This window comes from Sarcophilus harrisii, chromosome 3, assembly GCF_902635505.1.
Source record: "Sarcophilus harrisii chromosome 3, mSarHar1.11, whole genome shotgun sequence".
Classification (NCBI taxonomy): Eukaryota; Metazoa; Chordata; class Mammalia; order Dasyuromorphia; family Dasyuridae; genus Sarcophilus; species Sarcophilus harrisii.
The window spans coordinates 438274209-438292241 of record NC_045428.1 but is presented as its reverse complement, the minus strand read 5'-3'; the positions used below and the strand labels follow the sequence as shown (position 1 = coordinate 438292241).

The 18033-nt window shown below is 36.9% G+C and overlaps 1 protein-coding gene across 3 annotated transcripts in view; it reads right to left on the bottom strand.

Annotated features, from left to right (window-relative positions):
* USP12 (ubiquitin specific peptidase 12) overlaps window positions 1-17783 on the bottom strand; it is a 115255-nt gene extending 97472 nt beyond the window's left edge. The window contains exon 1 of one of the 3 annotated variants that reach the window (XM_031960759.1): window positions 17766-17783. In XM_031960759.1, coding sequence (XP_031816619.1) covers window positions 17766-17768 — 3 coding nt within the window. In that variant the 5' untranslated portion in view covers window positions 17769-17783. Of the gene's footprint in view, window positions 1-10663; window positions 11195-17765 lie in introns of those variants that run through there. The other 2 variants (XM_012545210.2, XM_012545208.2) reach the window with 2 other exon arrangements.
* Window positions 17784-18033: the final 250 nt, after the last annotated feature.

Genomic DNA, 18033 nt, shown 5'->3' with positions numbered 1-18033 from the left:
GAGAATGAATTGAAGTAGGGAGAGACTTCAAGCAGGTTCAAGCAGGGTCTTGCCATAATCAAGACATAAGGTGATGAGAGTCTCCATTAGAGGCTTATGTCAAAGAAGAAAAAGGCAAATCATATTCAAGAGATGTTGCAAAAGTGAAATCAGTGAGCCTTGGATATGAAAATGGTGAGAATAAGTAAGGAATCCAGGATAACTCCAAGTTCTAAGCTTGAGAGGACCTAGAAGGAAAGTGTTGCCTTCTACATTAACAGGGAAAGAGGAGGAGGAGAAGGTTTAGGAGGAAAGATAATGAGTTCCGTTTGGGCTATACTGAGAGTTTAACATGTTTACTAGCCATCTAGTTCAAAATCTTTAAAAGGAGAAGGTAGTTTGGAGGTTGGCAGAGAGACTGTGACAGGAAAGGTAGATTTAAGAATCAAAATAGAATCAAGAATACTTACTCAACACTTATAAGTAGGTCATAAATTATTAAAGGTCATTACTACTACAATCTCATTGAAACTGGGGCAAATAGGCAAACTCAAAAGATTATCTGCATTTCAAAAGGAGGAATGAAAAAGATAATTCAAATTTGAGCCTGACATAAATTTTCTGATTAAACTACAGAACGATTAAAGCAATGGTTTGTCACTAGGAAATGAATGTAAACTTCTTGCATTTTTGGTTCTTCTTCCCAGGTTATTTATACCTTCTAAATCCAATTCTCCCTGAGCAACAAGAAAACTGTTCGGTTCTGCACACATATATTGTATCCAAGATCTACTGTAATCTATTTAACATGTATAGGACTGCTTGCCATCTGGGGGAGAGGGTGGAGAGAGGGAGGGGAAAAATCGGAACAGAAGGGAGTGCAAGGGATAATTTTGTAAAAAATTACCCTGGCATGGGTTCTGTCAATAAAAAGTTGTTAAAAAAAAACTTGAAACACACACACACACACACACAAAATAAATAAAGGGAAAAAAAATAAAATAAAGCAATGGTTTGTAAACATTTAGACAAGAAAAATGTTGACCACTACAAGCTGGAGTGAGTTCATAAAAACAAAGAATCTTCTGATAAAAATATGGTGACCAAGAAAGGCAACTAACACAAATTCTGAAGATCAAAAGTCAATCCCCAGTAAATAATAAAGAAAATATATTCAACTCAATTAGCATTTGCTAAGAAGCATGTATGTTCCAGACACTATGTTAAGCACTGGATTACAAAACAAAAACAAAAACCTGATCAAGAAGCTCAAATTCTACTCAAAATAAAATAGAAACAAATGTTTTACTTAAATATAAATAAACATAAATTTGAGGGAAGAGGATTAAGAGAACAAACAGAAGGTGGGAAGAACTGAAAAAGAAATGCTGCATGTTGGGAACCCTACAGAGACCCGAAGAAAGGATAGTTTTCAAAAGATTGCAAACTGCAATATGAAAAACTCTTCTAAATCACTAATAAGAGAAATCCAAATTAAAACTGCACTAAAGGTCTACTTTAAAATGAACAATCAGCAAATCAGCAAAAATGAAAAAATATGGCAATAATGGAGGAAACATGAAAAGTCAGGCACTATAAAAAAAAAAAAACATATTAGTAGACTTGTGAATTAAGCAAACCATTTCAGAACTATGAAAGAAAGTCTCCTAAAACTGCTCATAACCTTTGATAAAGAGTCCTCAGTAACCAAAAACCCAAAGACATCAAAGACAATACAGAACGGCCCATATATCCCAAAATATTCATGGCAGTACTTTTTCATGTCAGAAAAAAAAAAGATGACCATTAGTTGGGGAAAATGTGAACAAAGTACAGTATAGGAAGAAACATAATGAAGTATTTACACTATAAGAAAAAACAAATATGAAAATTTCTCAGAAACAGTAAATATATGAACTAGTGGTATAGAGAATGAAGTGAACACTAATAAGAAAACACAGACACAATGAACAAAACCAAAACAACTTGTTTCCAGAGAAAACTCAGTTTCCCTCCAATCTTTGGAGAAATAGCTTTGGGGGACTATGGATACAGAATGTTGCATGCACTATAAGATGAATTCCCTGTGTCAGTTGTTTTGACTTAATTCTTTTTGTTAGAAAGCGGCTAAATGGTCCAATGGATACAGTCCTGGGCCTAAGGTCAGTTCAGAGTTCAAGTGTGCCCTCAAATAATAGTTTTGTGATCAGAGGCAAGTCACTTCAGTTGGCTTCAATTTCCTCATGATAATAGCACCCTACCTCCTAGAGTTGTTAAGAACAAATGAAATAATATTTGAAAACACTTGAGCACAATGCCTGGCATAGAGAAAGATGCTTAATGTTTGTTCCTTTACTGTATTTTCAAGAAAAGGTATAGAGGAAAAGGAAAAGTTATATACAAATGACTATGATATTCAAAAGACATCTATAAAAATGTACCAAAATTTTTAAAAGCTACATTTTATCCCAAGGCAGCATTGGGGCTAGAAAAGGGCAAGACAACACTTGCCTTTCCAGGGCAGGGAGGGTTATTCTGCTCAGCCAAGCAGGTTAGAGGATAGCTATAGTTCTCTCTACCCTGAAGGCAACAACTAGTGACAAACTTCAGCTTTCTTAATTCCTACAGAGTGCAAAGAGATATATGGAAGCACTACGCAACTATGGAAATAAGGTAAGCTCCAAGCAAAGATGTAGGCACTACATTCATGAAGGTTTCCATCTATCACTCCAACAGTGGAAAAACTTTGCCATTACTTTCCCTTACAGAATTTTACTACTTTGTGAAAAAGGGGAATAAGATTCTACAATTACTAGAAATATGGAATTGTTTTCTTTTGTGCTGCAATTCCCTTTTGTCCTGAAATGTTCTATTATTCTCAAATATAATAGCTGTAGTTAATAATAGCTAACATTTACATAGTGCTGTAAGATGTGCATGGCACTTTAATTATCTCATTTGATAAAACAATTATCATAAGTACTGTTTTATCCGTTTTACAAATGAGGAAATAGGATTATAGAGTAAGTGACTTGCCCAGGGTCACATAGCTATTCTGAGGAGTTATTCAAATCCAACACTTGGTGGCTTCAAATTGAACATTTTATCTACCATGCCACACTGCTTCTAAAAGACAAAAATAAGTTATCTATAAATAAGGTTATACTTTAAGGATGGGATAATATACTACCAGCTTCTTAAGAACAAGGACTACTTCATTTTTGACCTTTTTATCCCCAATGCCTAGCACTGCCTTGATCATAAAAATATCACACTACATTTTTTCTTTTTTACGAGATTACTAAAGTAGAAAACCAAGATACGATTACAAATAATTATAGTAAATTTTTGCAAGGCACTTGACAATTTCTAATTTCTTATCCTAACCTTTAGGATAAAAAGAAAGATAATGACTGGATCATACTAAATGAGTTCAGAACTAAGAAATATAGCCCAATAAATAGGTATGATCAATGAAAGTAACCCTGGATGAAGATCTTGATGTCAATCGAATCATCATCATCTGAGTTCTATGCAACATTCTGATAAATGGTTTAAAATTACAGATAACAGACATGCTTATCACATTTACAAATTATAAGAATAGCTATTACATTAGAAAACAAAATCAAGATTTAACAGAAGAGTATACAGAAGCTATCAAATAAAATAAACTTAGTATTAAGTCATAAACTTAAATGCAAAACTACACAACAATTAAAAAAAAAAACCCTAGGGATTTTGATGGACTGAAAGTGAAATGTCAACAATAGGATGTTGTAATTAATCAACAAGCAATTATTAATGTTTCAAACAGTACCTTATAATCCAAATATACAAAAACAAAAGTACAAATGGATTTGAGCTCAAGTAACTTACATTTTACTAAGGAAACAACACATAGACATATATACATATATAGTGTATACATGTGTTTATATATATAGACATTAGATATATAAAACACAAAAGATCAGGAAAGTTTTCATGTATGCACTGCGAGCTGAGTTTTGAAGTATACAAGTAGTTCTAAGAGACAAAGGTGAAGTAGTACATACAAGAATGGGGTAATAGCCAGTACAAAGGCAAAAAAGATGGGAAATGAAGCAACAGTGGCAAGCAACAACTAGTATAGTTGAATAGAAACATGAAGAAAAGGGAATAATTTACAATGAGGTTGGAAACATAGAGGCCAGACTGTTAACTTTAAATGCCAAACAGAAGAATTTATATTTGATATTAAAAGCATAGGAAATCACATATGCTTTAGGAAAATATGTAGAACATTTGAAGGAATATTTGATATTAAAAGCACAGGAAATCATATACGCTTTAGGAAAATCACTATGGAAGATATGTAGAACATTTGAAGGAAAGAAACTTCAGGAAGGGAGAACAATGTAATATCCATTAATTGAAGCACATTATCCAAAATAAAGGAAATTATAGTCCCATAGTACTCTGACCTTTAATCACTCTAGATTATTGTGTCCAATTCTGAGTATCATATTTTAGACACATTAACAAGCTGAAACATTTCCAAAGAGGGAGAAAACCACAAATGATGTCATATAGGCATAGATTTTAAGATCCAAGGATATTTTAGCCTAGAAAAAGACTTAATAAGAGGACATGGTGTTCACACGTCTGAAGAGGTGGAAGGCTTGGGAAAGAAGAGAAAAAATGCCATTAAATTCATTCTGTTTGGCCTTAAAGGAAAAGAAAATGAAAAAAACATCTGTAGGGTGGAAGATTCCAGCTCAACACAATGGCAAAATTTCTTAAACAACTGAAGGTGTAGATGGGACTGCAGAGGATGATGAACATTTGTCAGGGATTATCTCAAAAAGATTCATATTTTAAGTGAAGATTAAACTAAATGATCTCTGAGTTCTAACTATCTAATTCTGATTCTTTTGGAATATTAAGAACTTTATAGTATAAGATGTTATAATGCTTATTCTACCAACAAACCTTTTCATGGCCCAAAAATATTCACTTTCAATGTTTAACCAACCATATATATCAAAGAGCTCTTTATTATTCAGGTTTTATTATTTTCCCAAATGAATGTTTAAGTAAATACAGTGGAATGATTAATATACCCAAATGTTAATTAAATTATCTTGAAAATTATAATTTTGTAGGACCATGTTAAAATTAATAGACCACAGAAACACCTTCCCCCCCCCCCAAAAAAAAAAAAAAGTAATTTTTTATTTTTTTTTAAACCAAGCTTAAAGGCAGTTAGATGGTGCAGTGGACAGAGCACCAGCCCTGAAGTCAGGAGATCCTGAGTTCAAATTTGACCTCAGACACTTGATACTGCTTAGCTGTGTGACCCTGAGCAAGTCACTTAACCCCAATTGCCTAGAGGGGGAAGGGGAATCAGCTTGTGATTTCATTGGCATTGGAAAGTACCCGTTGAGAAAACTGCCCCCCCCCCCCCAATCCTTATCAACATCGGCAACTTAAAGAGTCTTGACTACCTAACTTGGACACTGAGAGTTTAAGTAGCTTGTTTAGAGTCATACATTTGTCAGAGGCAAATCAAGGAATCTGAGAGTAGGGACTTCTGTGATCATCCATTCCAATTTGTACTCAAAACAAATTTCCATTATAATATACCGGACAAGTAGTCATCCAACTTAACTTCTGCTAGATCAATTCCCTCAAAGGGAAAAAAAAATCTCTTAAAACATTTCATTCTAGTAATAAATAGATCTGTTCACAAGGTAGTTCTTGATAATAAGACCAAATTTGCCTCTTGGCAATTTCTATAGATAGTTCCTAGTTCAATACTTTTGGGATCCAACAAAACAAGAAAAGCTCCTCTTTGAAGTGACAGTCCTTCAAGTAGTTAAAGGCAAATATCTTGTTTCCTCTCTTTTCTCCAAGCTAAACATATCAGAAGTTGTTTCAAGTGATCCTCATGTGACATGGATTCAAGGTCCTTAAGCATCTTGGTTTTCCCCTCCATCTTACTATAAAATCATCTTTTGAAAACACTGAACTGAACACAATACTTTAAATAAGATCTGATCAGAACAAAGGCATGATGAAACTATCACCACCCTAATCCTTGAAATCCTGCCTCTTTTAATACAGCCCAAGATCACATTAACTTTTTTTGGCTGCTACATTAATACTGGCTGCCTCTTATTGAACAAGTAATTCACTAATATCTACCCCTCCTGTAGATCTCAAAATAACTGTTTCATCATGCTTCCTCCCTCCTATACATGTCGTTAGTTTTTTTTATCCAAATATTAAACCTCACATTTATCCCTATTGATATATCAATTAGGAACCATGGCAGAAAAGGAAAAGAAATTAGTATGGCATGGCCTGTTCTTGAAACTATGCTAACTCATATGTAATCACTATCTACTTCCTCTTCTAGATGTTCAATAACTTTCTCTTTGATTTCTAGGAAAATTCTAGAATGGATCATTAAAGTCAAGTTCACTGGCCTACAGTTTTGCAGATACTCTTGAGAAAGCAAACAAAGGACACTTTTGAAATGGAAATTTTTAATTCATTCAAAAGTTGTCTACTATGTAAGAAGCAAAGCTAAATAGTTCACACATTCCCATTGATTGTTCTGTGAAGTTAACTAATTATATATACCATGATGCTTCTTGCAATCTCAGCCTCTCTAATATTATCTTCTATTTGAACTGCCTTGTTGGCAAATTATCCTTACTTCATCCTGAAATGGAGCTGATTTTTTAAAAAACCACTACTATGGATTGCTTACATTTTTGTTTTTCTTCCCAGTTTATTTTTACCTTTCTAAATCCGATTTTTCTTGTGCAACAAGATAACTGTATAAATATGTACACATATATTGTATTTAAGATATATTTTAACATGTTTAACATGTATGAGACTGCCTGCCATCTAGGAGAGGGGATGGAGGGAAGGAAGGGAAAGTTGGAACAGAAGTGATTGCAAGGGACCATGTTGAAAAATTACCCGTGCATATGTTGTCAATAAAAAGCTATTAAAAAAAATTTACCAAACCCCAACTTTGTATCATATTTCTAAAGACTCAATTCAATTCAATAAACCTTTATTAAACACCTTAAAAAAAAACTATTATATCTACAAATGATTAGCCTAAAAGACATTAGAAAGCAAAAGTGAATAACATTTAATAATAATAATACTATAGTACTTTAAAATGTGTAAGATGCTTTATATATTCAAGCCTCACAAAAACTCTTGAGATAGTTACTACAGATATTATCCCCATCTTATAGATGTAGAAACTAAGGCTCAAAGGGTACATGACTTGTAGTCATGCAAACAGCAAGCGCCAAAAATAGCATTAGAATTGATATCTAGGTCCAAGTCACATTTAGCTCTCTATTAAGAGAAACATCTCCAAAGGTTTGCCTAAATTCTATTTAAAACAGCAGCATTTGAAAAAAAATAATCACTGTTTGGATGAGTTACACATTTTCCTTAATTCTATAAATACTTTTAAAAATAGCCATTTTATGATTTCTTTCAGCTCTTTTGGTTCTCTTCCTCAGAGGTTTATTCCTTGGCAGAGTCTAGAATGCCATCTGATTTAAGTGCTTTTCATGCTCTGATCTTTCATTCCTTAAAGATGCTATACAAATTAAAAGAAACCACCACACATATCTTCTGACAATTCAAAGTCCTTCCTTTAGTTACATATTTGTGATCTTTTAAAGGGCTGGTGAAAGGAATAAAGATTTCAAAACCTATGACCCTAAACTGGGTCCATCTATTTTTCAAAGAGTAACTTTTTCCCCTGCCTATAATCTAGTATTATAACTCTCCATTATAATACTGTTGTCCTTTCAGGTACTCAATACAAACACACACAAATACATACATACACACACAAACACACACGTCTTTAAAGTTTAAGCAGATTGTTTCAGAACTATATTTCCAGCCCTAGTATGTCAGTTTCAGTTATTTCATCTACTACATATTTCCACAAATCAAAATATCCAAAACAAAATTCATCTTTCTCCACAACCCCCTCCCTCTTCCCAATTTCCAACTTCTGTTGAAACAGCAACTATTCTTCTAGTCACTCAGGCTTGTATAATCTGTGCCATCCTCAACAATTCTCCAGTACCTCTCAATTTCAGTCAATTTAAAAATCTTGAGTACCTCCACAAAGTTATCAGAAAGCAATTTCCTAATCTATACTTACATGGCCACCAGCAGGCTCAGGTCTTTATCACCTTTTCCCAGGACTAATTGTCTCTTAGTTTCCCTGCATTCACTCCTTCCCCATTTCTATGTATCCTCCAAACAATTACCAAATTGATATACCTTAAACACTTCTGACCAACACTCCCTAGCCTAAGAAATTTTGGGCTAGATTTAGGAACAAATAAGAATTCCTCAGATTTCTGAAGTTCTTCAAATCTAATTCCAACCTACCTTTCCAGGCTTACTATACATTTCTTTCCTTTACGTATTCAACAAAATGTTCTATTTGTAGTTCCAGGTAAAGAGCATCCCATCATTAATCTCCATACATATGTTGAAATCCGTGCTTAAAATTCCTAACTTCCTTCAAAGCACAAGTTAAGTGTTTCCTGCACCTGTAAGGCCTTTCATTGATCTCTCCCAGCTTACAACCACCCACCTCCAAATTATATATATAAGTAAATAGACTATATTTACTGAATAAGTAGATTTTTAATTCCCCCATGAAATGTAAGCTCCCTGAGGACAAAGCTTGTTTTGTTTTTGTCTTTGTATCCCTACAGCCAGTCCCAGTCCAGGCAAACAGGAACTACTTAATAAATGTTGACTTAGAATAACGTTTAAAAACCAGTTTTGAACAGACACTGGGTACATTTGTTGTGAAGAGTAAAGTTTTTTGCTTTGTTTTTTTTAGGTTATCACAGAATAAAACCATGTTCCCATCAGTCTCTGGATAGAGATACTGTAAATTAAATAAGTACAGATAGGTTTGGCACATTCCAGAAGTTAAGAGTTATCAATGAAGTTTTTTAAAGTAATTTGCATTGAGATAACAAGCTACTACCTGAGCAGTCATGGTCTACTTTTGTTTGGAAAAAAGAGGCAAGCATTTCATTCCAAGAACTCCTCAGCAAATTAAAAATAGAAAATAAGGAAAAATTCTTCAGCAACACAAATTTCTAAATTTTTACATTTAAACAAACCAGAACATCTTTTTCAACCCACAATAGTTAACAGGTTGGAGGATCCTTCAAGCATGAAGAAAAAACAAAAACAAAAACCTACCCAATTTTATCTATCTCCTCAGAAGGAATAGATTTCTTATCAACACAATTTGGAAGATTCTTTCACAATCAGACAAAGTTTTAAATTGTTTGTTTTTAGCTCTATTCATTTCCATCTCCCCTACTCCAGTCACTGCCCTCAAACCTCACAAATCTTTTCTTCCTCTTCCAAAAAAGGCTTAAAACTCTTTCCCAAAAAAAGAATTACTAAGGTTTCACCCCAGAAGTAATTGCTCATGATCCACAATTTCCCAATCACCCTCAAAATCCAAGAAGACCTCTCAATTCCATTTCTCAATTGAGAAGAGACTTTTAATAATTACAAATACACACAGACCCCCCCACAGAATGGGAACCTTCTACATACCTATGAGACCCTGTAGTAACAACTAAGGCGGAAAGCTCCACTATCTTAAGCCTCACATACATAAACCTTACACTGGCAGGGGAGCCTCCAATCTCTCATGCACACATAAGTGGAGGAGAAAGCCTCCAATATCTTGCCTCTTAATATCCTGTGCGCGCGCACACGCGCTTACACATACACACAAACACACACTCGCTAAAAGAACTAGAGTCTGGTATCTCTCTCATACACGCTGAAGGGAAGCCTCCAATAGCCTACAAACACACACGCCTCCAAACTCTCACATACGCATGCTGAATAGACAGACTTCCAATAACTCACACACAAACTGAGACCTCTGATAACTTACACACACCCCTCCAAACTCTCATAATCGCATGTTGAGGGAAAGAGCTGCAATTAACTTACACACGCTGTGTACACACACACTGTGCTAAAGAGTGGAGCCGCCTCAATCGCCCATTCACCCCAGCTGACGAAATAAAAGTGCAATTGCTCTCACACACACGGTAAAGGAAAAACCTTCAATAGCTTGCAAATATGCACGTCTCCAATCTCTCTCACACACACACACACACATATGCTAAGAGGGAAGGCCTACGATAACCTAGACACACAGAGACACGAAAGGAAGAGGGGGGAGAAAACCTCCAGTCTGTCACACCTACACGCTATCTCACACACACACACACACACACACACACGCTCGGAGAGGAGCCTCCACTACCTTTCTTACACACGCGCGAGCACGCATACACGCACACACCGGCCGGTCCGGGGAGGCCTTTAATGGCTCCCACTGCCCCAGTGTCCAAGCTCTCCAAGCCGACCGGTGTCTCCTCTAAACGCAGCCTCTACTCTCGTCTCCTCTCCTCCGAGAAGCCCATAAGCCACCCTCACCTTCCTCCTCCTCCTCGCGCAGCCTGGCCCCGGCGCCCATCTCCTCCAGCCCGGGGGCCGCCCTAGGCCCCGCGGTGTCCGGGGCGGCCGCGGGCGGGAGAAGGTCAGGGGCTCCCCCGGGACACCCGCTCCCGACGCAGCTCCCACCTACCATGGTACAGATGGAAGCAAATTTGGAGACTGTCATTAGGATTTCCATCCGCCCAGCGCCATCTTCCACCCAATCACAGCGGCAGCGGCGGCGGCGGCGGCGCCGGGCTCCGAGCACCGGGCGCGGGGGAGGAGGAGCAGGGCAGTGGGGCCGCCGCCCTCACTGCCGGCTGCCCAACAGCCCCAGCCCGGGTGACTGACCGAAGGACTGGCTGAGCGACCCACACACCGACCCCAACAACCGCCTGACCCCGGCGCTCCGGCACCCTGGCCAAGGCCCCCGCCCCCGGCTCCGGCTCCGGCTCCGGCTCCGGCTCCGGCTCCGGCTGCGGCTCCTCCCCGGCTCAGGGCGCAGCCGCTGCCTCCGGGGCCCGCTCCTGCCCGCCTCGCACCCCGCCCAGCGCGGCCTGGGGAGCGAGCTCCGCCGGGGCCCTAATGCCCAGCCTGTCCAGGCAACTCCGGCACCGCCCACTCGCCGAACCCCGGGGACCGACAGCCCGAGCGGCCGGCGCCCCCCTTCGCCGCCTCCTCCGCCTCCGCCCCGCAGCTAGAGGCCAGCAAGCACCGCCCCTAGCCGCCAGCCCGCCGAGCCCGAGCGGCCGCACGCGCATGAAGCACCGCCCTCTCCTCCTCCTCCTCCTTCCCCCGGGCCGTGAGAACCCCGCCCCCAACGTGTAGCGGGGTAGGGCCTGAGGGGGCGTGGAGGAGCGAAGCCTACGCCGCCGGCACTTCCCTACGGGTCCTAGTGCCCCTCGATAACGCTGTTTCCCTCCCTTCCCTTATCAAGGAATGAGTGATCTGAGTCGGAAAGCCGGAGCAGCCACGGTGGCCAGCTTAGTGCGGAAGAGGGGGCTAGGAAGTTGGGTCTTTGCATGACTTATTCGAGCAATTCAGGCTCCGAGGTGGAAAGATGCGATCACGTTGTCATCACATCCCTGCCCCAGAGAAAGGAGAGAAATTTGCCATTCCGTTCTTGGGGTGGGAATGGGAAAAGCCCACCTCTGCGACAGACTTGGTGGAGCCCAAGTCCGTAGCAAAGTCTACGATTTCTTTCTAATCCGTGCACTTGGGTCAAATGCTCTATAGGAATACAATATCAAAGTTAGAAGGAATTTAAGAATCTTAAATTCCCTTATCTTACAGGTGTGGAAACTGAGGCCAAAAGGGTCAAAAGATTTTCCCAAAATATTTTACCAAAGAAATAGAAAAGTAAAGACTCGACATATACATGTATATTTAGCTTGGTGATGTAAGAGGAAGGGTAAGTAATCTACAGAAAGACAGCCTGCCTGTTGGGTATGAATTTTGATGATGCTTATAAATATACTGTCTAAATATATTTTTCCAGACAGCAAGAACTGCAAAAGGAAGAATGGGATGAAACCCAACAAGGATAATATTTCTCAGAGAGACAAAAGGAAGTTGATAAGATTTGGAAGTGGAAGAAAAAAAAATAGACAAGTTCTAAGTATAAACTAGTGGAATTGCTTTCTTTCTATTTTTAAACTTCATCACTTGAAAACCTATCCTTCAGATTTAATTATTCTTTTTTCAGGGAATTAATTCGTTTCATTATTTAAAATTATCCAGTAAATTCCTGATTTAAAAAAAAAAAAAGATTTGTTTTTATTTTTAAATACCAGTTTACAGAAGTAATTGGGGATGGGGTGCAAGACAAGGTTCTACCAGGTTCTTGGTGTCTAGTATGCAGAAATGGTACTCAACTATACGTCTATCCCTAAATTAATGGGTCAAAGATAAAGTTTGCTGAGAAATCAATTTCCATATTGACCTCCATTATAACAGAGTAGATGAATTCCATTAGGAAAAAATTGTCCTCTGTAATCAAATAACATCTAGCAGAGTACTTTGCACATAGTAGGAGACCCATAGATAATTGTTGATTTGATTTTTAATTTAATCTGTCTTCCTTTCTCTAGTGTCTTCCCTTAAATCATCTTTATACCATTGCCATGTTAGTCTTCCTGGTATACAGCCTGGATCCTACCTACTAAAAAAATATTCAGAGATTCTTTCAATTTCTACTGAATAAAATAGCCCTTAGTCTTAATTTTCAGAGTCCTCTCTTAATTTTCAGAGTGGCTCTAACTTCCTTTCCAAATCTATATTACCTACTCTCAATACATATCTTTAAGGAAGAAGAAATCAGCAATAATCAAGACAGGAAAGGCTTTCTATAGTGGCTCATGAATTGTATGTGCAGATACTTAGGAAATCTAAGAGATAGAAGTGAGAGAATATATTATACAGCTGCAGGACAGAAGATGGAATGCCAGTGCAGTGAATGTCAAGTACTGATGGAACACAGAAAAAATGAAAGGGCATAAAGAAATAAACTTAGATCTCCCCTCTTTTCTTGCAAAATTAAAAGATTATGGGTATAAAGCCCTGAATGTCAGACTTAATTAATATCATGATTTGTTTTACTAAACTGTTTGTTCTTTCTTTTTTTTTAATTCTTTTTTATAAGGGAGAATTTTTTTCAAAAGGGAGGTGGGAAAATATATTGGAAAATACAGGTGGTATAAAATCAAATGATATTAATAACATTTTAATGGGGAAAAGACCTTGAAAAGAAGACTATAAAATTGAAAACATTTTGCACAAACAAAATTAATGCAATTAAAATTAGACGGTAAACAGTTAACTGCAAGAAAAAAGTTAAGTAAATTTCTCTACTAAAGATCTGATATCCAAGATATATAAGCAATTGATATAAACATACAAAAACCATTCCCTGATAAATTATCAAAGGCAAGGTATAGATGATTTTCAAAAGAAGAAATACACATTAAAATAACTATAAAGTTTTACAATCAAATTAGGAAAGATGACCAAAAAATGGAAAATTTTTGGAGGAGATGTGGAAAGACAAGACTAATGCACTGTTAGTAGGCCTATGAAATGATCCAACCGTTCACAAGCAATTTGGAACTGTACTCAACATGTTATCAAGGGAAAGAATGTAGATAAAGAAGAAGGCCCAGGAAAGAATCTTCTAAGTCATCGAAGTTAAGTTATAAGGCACAAATGATGATCCAGAAGGAGAGACTGAAAGAGCAGTCAAGTAGGCAGAAGAAGAATCAGATTGGAGGTGCAACAAAATCAATCAAGGAAAAGCATTTATTAAGTTGGGCTCACTATGTGCCAGGTAGGGTGCTAAGTGCTGTGAATACAAGTGTAATGGAGATTTGACACATGCCTAAACCAATGAAAATTGTGTCACATATGGAAAACAATCAAAACTGCTTCTGAGAGACAGGAGAACTAAAACATGCCTGAACATTCTGAATTTGCCTATTACGTGACTGGGAGCAGCCTTTAAAATGGGCTATGCAGTCAAAATTGTCTGTGTCTTTAAATCTACCTGACCCAATACAATTGTACTCTTTCCCAGCATTTGCATCTATCTACAAGTGGCCCCAAGAAATGAGCTTGGAATTTTGTCCTTTTTCATTTGTTCTTTTCAGTTCTAGGTACAGGAAATGGACTTTGGAGTGCAGAACTCCAGGCCAGATGTTACAGCCAGCCCAGAAATGGCTCAGGATAGCCTTAAATTTGGTAGGATAAAAGCTAGGTCAGAACTGAGACTTCCTAGAAAGTGAAATAATGTAGGAAGGATTAGGCTCTCTGCTACTGGGGTGAATGTGTTTTTATTTTCCTCATGTTATTTTCTTTTCTTTTTTTTTATTTTTTATTTTTGGTTGAGGCAATTGAGGTTAAGTGACTTGCCCAGGGTCACACAGCTAGGAAGTGTTACGTGTCTGAGATCAAATTTGAACTCAAGCACCAGGGCTGGTGCTTTATCCACTGCAACACCTAGCTGTCTCTCATGTTATTTTAAATAAAAACTAACCTAAGTAGTTCAATGGAAGTGGAGTGCAAGTTATTTGCCCCCAAAATTGGGGAACACAATTGATGGGAATTCTAGCCTATTCAGAGAAGTTAAATTCCCAGCCCTTTCAGAGAACCTGGGTTATGGACAGTGGGACAATGTAACAGACCTGGCATTAAAACTGTAGAAGCCAGAGAAACAATGTTACAAACCAAAAAACTGAAAACAGTCCCTGCCTTCAAGAAGTTTGAATGGGTGGGGCATAGAGAAAGTTTGTCATACTGCCCACAAAGGACTTAGTGATAAGCAAAAACTGGAATATTCTGAGATGTCAACAAAAATTCCTGCTTGCTTTTAACTGGAAATCAATCATGGCACGTTTCTAGAGAATATAAGGGGAAAGGATGAAGAGTCCAAGTTGGGGGGGAGGTTACCCTTGGCTAAGAATAGTCATCAAAGACTAGAACAGAATGGGAAAAGATGGGGAGGGGGGTATTCTGGAATGGAAGAAGAGAAGAAGCAATTGGAGAAGCATGTCATTTATGAGAAGATGAGAGAAGAGGAGTAGGAGAGTTAGAAGTAGGAGGAACACAGTTACTTATTTAGGTCTTTGACACTTCCAACTGGGGTTATGTTCCACCAAATCTGATAGATCTGTGGTTTCTGATGCACTGCTGAATCCAACTGCTGTCATACAACTTTTATAATAATTAATAATAATAAAGCAATAACCTGAGTGTAGGACTGTAGTCCTTTTTTTATGTACATTATAGAGATTACTTTCTTAAAGGGATGGTAAAGTTACTATCTGCCTTAACTATGGGGTCCAAATAAAAAATATAACTTGATAGCAGTCTGAAAGCCTGGTTCTCTAAAGAAGTACTATTATCTTTCTTCAGACCTAATTTAAGAAAGGAAATTTTTTCAGAAATGTGCTTTTTTATGAGCTCTTACTAACTTTAACGAACAATGAAAATACGTGGAAACTAGATAACCTATATTAATTAAAAATGGTGAACAATAATCACTGAGGTGTTACTTTTTAACAAAAGTAATAATACAAAAATGATAGCTATAAATGTATATGTGTGTTCTCTTATTTTAGTACAAATTTTTCTCCTAAATCACACAAATAGAAAAAGTATATCTATGTAAAGGGAATTGATATAATACTTAACAGAGGATCTTTATCTACTTTTAGTAAGTGCTAGTTAATTATATCTATGAGCAAGAGGATCTTAAATATTTGCTTTCTTCCTATTTTGGATTAGACTGGTTTAACATAGAAACAAAGAAATATTGCTAACAACAAAACAAAATGAATAAACACAGGGATTTAAAGCTTTTTTTCTCAGGATGGGAAAGGAAGGATCATGAGATTGCTCTTGCATCCTCATCATTTTAAAAAAGAGAAAATAACTCTTAGCCAAAGTAAAATTAACATCATAACAATAGCTAGAATTTATTTAGCATTTTAAGTTTGCAAAGTGCATTAGATACATTGTCTCATTTAATCTTCACAACTCTGTCAACCCAGGTAAATTTTATGTGTATGACATACATACATATATATGTATATTCAATTGAATAAACATGTATTAAGACCTTATGTGTTAAGCACTGTACTAAGTACTAAAGATATAAATAAAAAATAATAACAGTTCCTACCCTCAAGGAACTTACAATCTAATGGGAGAAGACAACACACCAAAGGATGGGAGAAGGGAGCTGTCAGGGGGTCCTATGGAGTTGAAACTGAGCAGAGCCACAGATGTAAAGTGAAATAAGCTATGAAGTCTAAATTCTGCTCACTCTGTCTCTGTCTCTGTCTATACACACACACACACACACACACACGCACACACGCACATATGTATATATGTATTATCTATATATACACATCTGGATACACATTTATATAAATTCTATAAATGTATATTACATATATAAAAACGTACTTCACAGAATTATTGTTATCAAATGAGATAATATAAAATATGTTATATATGCATGTTAAGTATGTGTATTTATACATGAAACCATACTACTCATAAAGCAAAGTATTGATTCATAAAAGTTGAGACATTAAAGGTTGTTTTAACAAATATCTTTGCTGGTTTTTATTGAGAAGTGACCTTTAGACTTTCAGAGAAATTATCTCTTCCTCAAGTAATTATTTTAGAGGGATAAAAGAACATATAATAACTACTTCTCAGATGATTATCATAGAGGGGAAGACTGTTGACATCCATTCCCTCTAATTACTGTCTTAAACTACAAAAAACTTAATGTGAAAGAGAAAAAAGAAAAACCTCTTCATGTGATTTTTTTTCACTACTGCTTTTAAGAAAGAAGATGATTATGATTGGTAAGACCATTTGAGTCTAGTATGAAAGGGGATGGAGGGGATGCAGATTATTTTAAGAAAAGGTCTATGCAACTAGAATACAAAGTGTATTAATGCTGAAGCCTTTTTTATTATTATTATTATTTTGGAGTCTAGTTTTGTGACCTTGAAGACAGGCCTCAACCTCTCTCTAGGTTTACATATTTTTAGCCATATAGAATATTAGATTATTTTCATGCTCCACATGTCAATCCACATGTGATTTTTATCTATGAAATGAATCAGTAGAGAAGAATAAGATGGCTAAAGAAGGCTACCTACAAAGCTGGCAAAGTCAAATGTATGACTTTATGTGTGACTTAGAAAGAATAAAGGGGTAAGTCATGGTAGTAATAAATAAACTTGGAGGGTAAGATGTTTGGGGAGATATCAGTATATATTCTGACTGTCCTAGGAATAAGGCTGAACAGTGGTTAAGAGGGAAAGGGAGACTTTAAGCTAAGAACACCTTGAGAAAGACATATAGATGACTTCAATTAGGATATGGATAAGGTAATATAAACAGACAAGCAGACTAAGGCTAACTCCTCTACAATAGAACTACTTTTCAAATACACATGGTACACAATCAACCCCCACCTCCACACATTCATATACAAACCACCACCAAGTTTTCTGATCTCTAAAATTAGATATAGATAGATCAATATATATAAGATTATCACATTAGTAAATTAGTAAAATGTTTTACCCAGATTTTAGCAAACCATTAAACATTATTTCTTGGTAACTTTTTGGAAAAGACAGATATGGATTGGATGACAAAGGTTATCAATATCATCAATTCTTTCAACTAATCCTCAAAAACTTGGTCACAAATTACTTTGCCATACTGCTCACCATTCTCCTTGCTCCACTTTATTCATATCCTTCCTACGATGTGGTACACAGAACTGAAATGTCACAATAGTTTCCTAACTACTGCAGGACTATTACCTCCTACCTTATGGGTATTAGTTTTTTTCTTTGGCTATCATGTCACAATACTGACTCATTAAAAGTGAAGCCCACTAACACAACTAGGTCTTGCTCATATGAGTTGTTATTTAGTCATACTTCCCTATCCAGTCTTTATGGAATTTATTTTTTATACCCAAGTATAAGACTT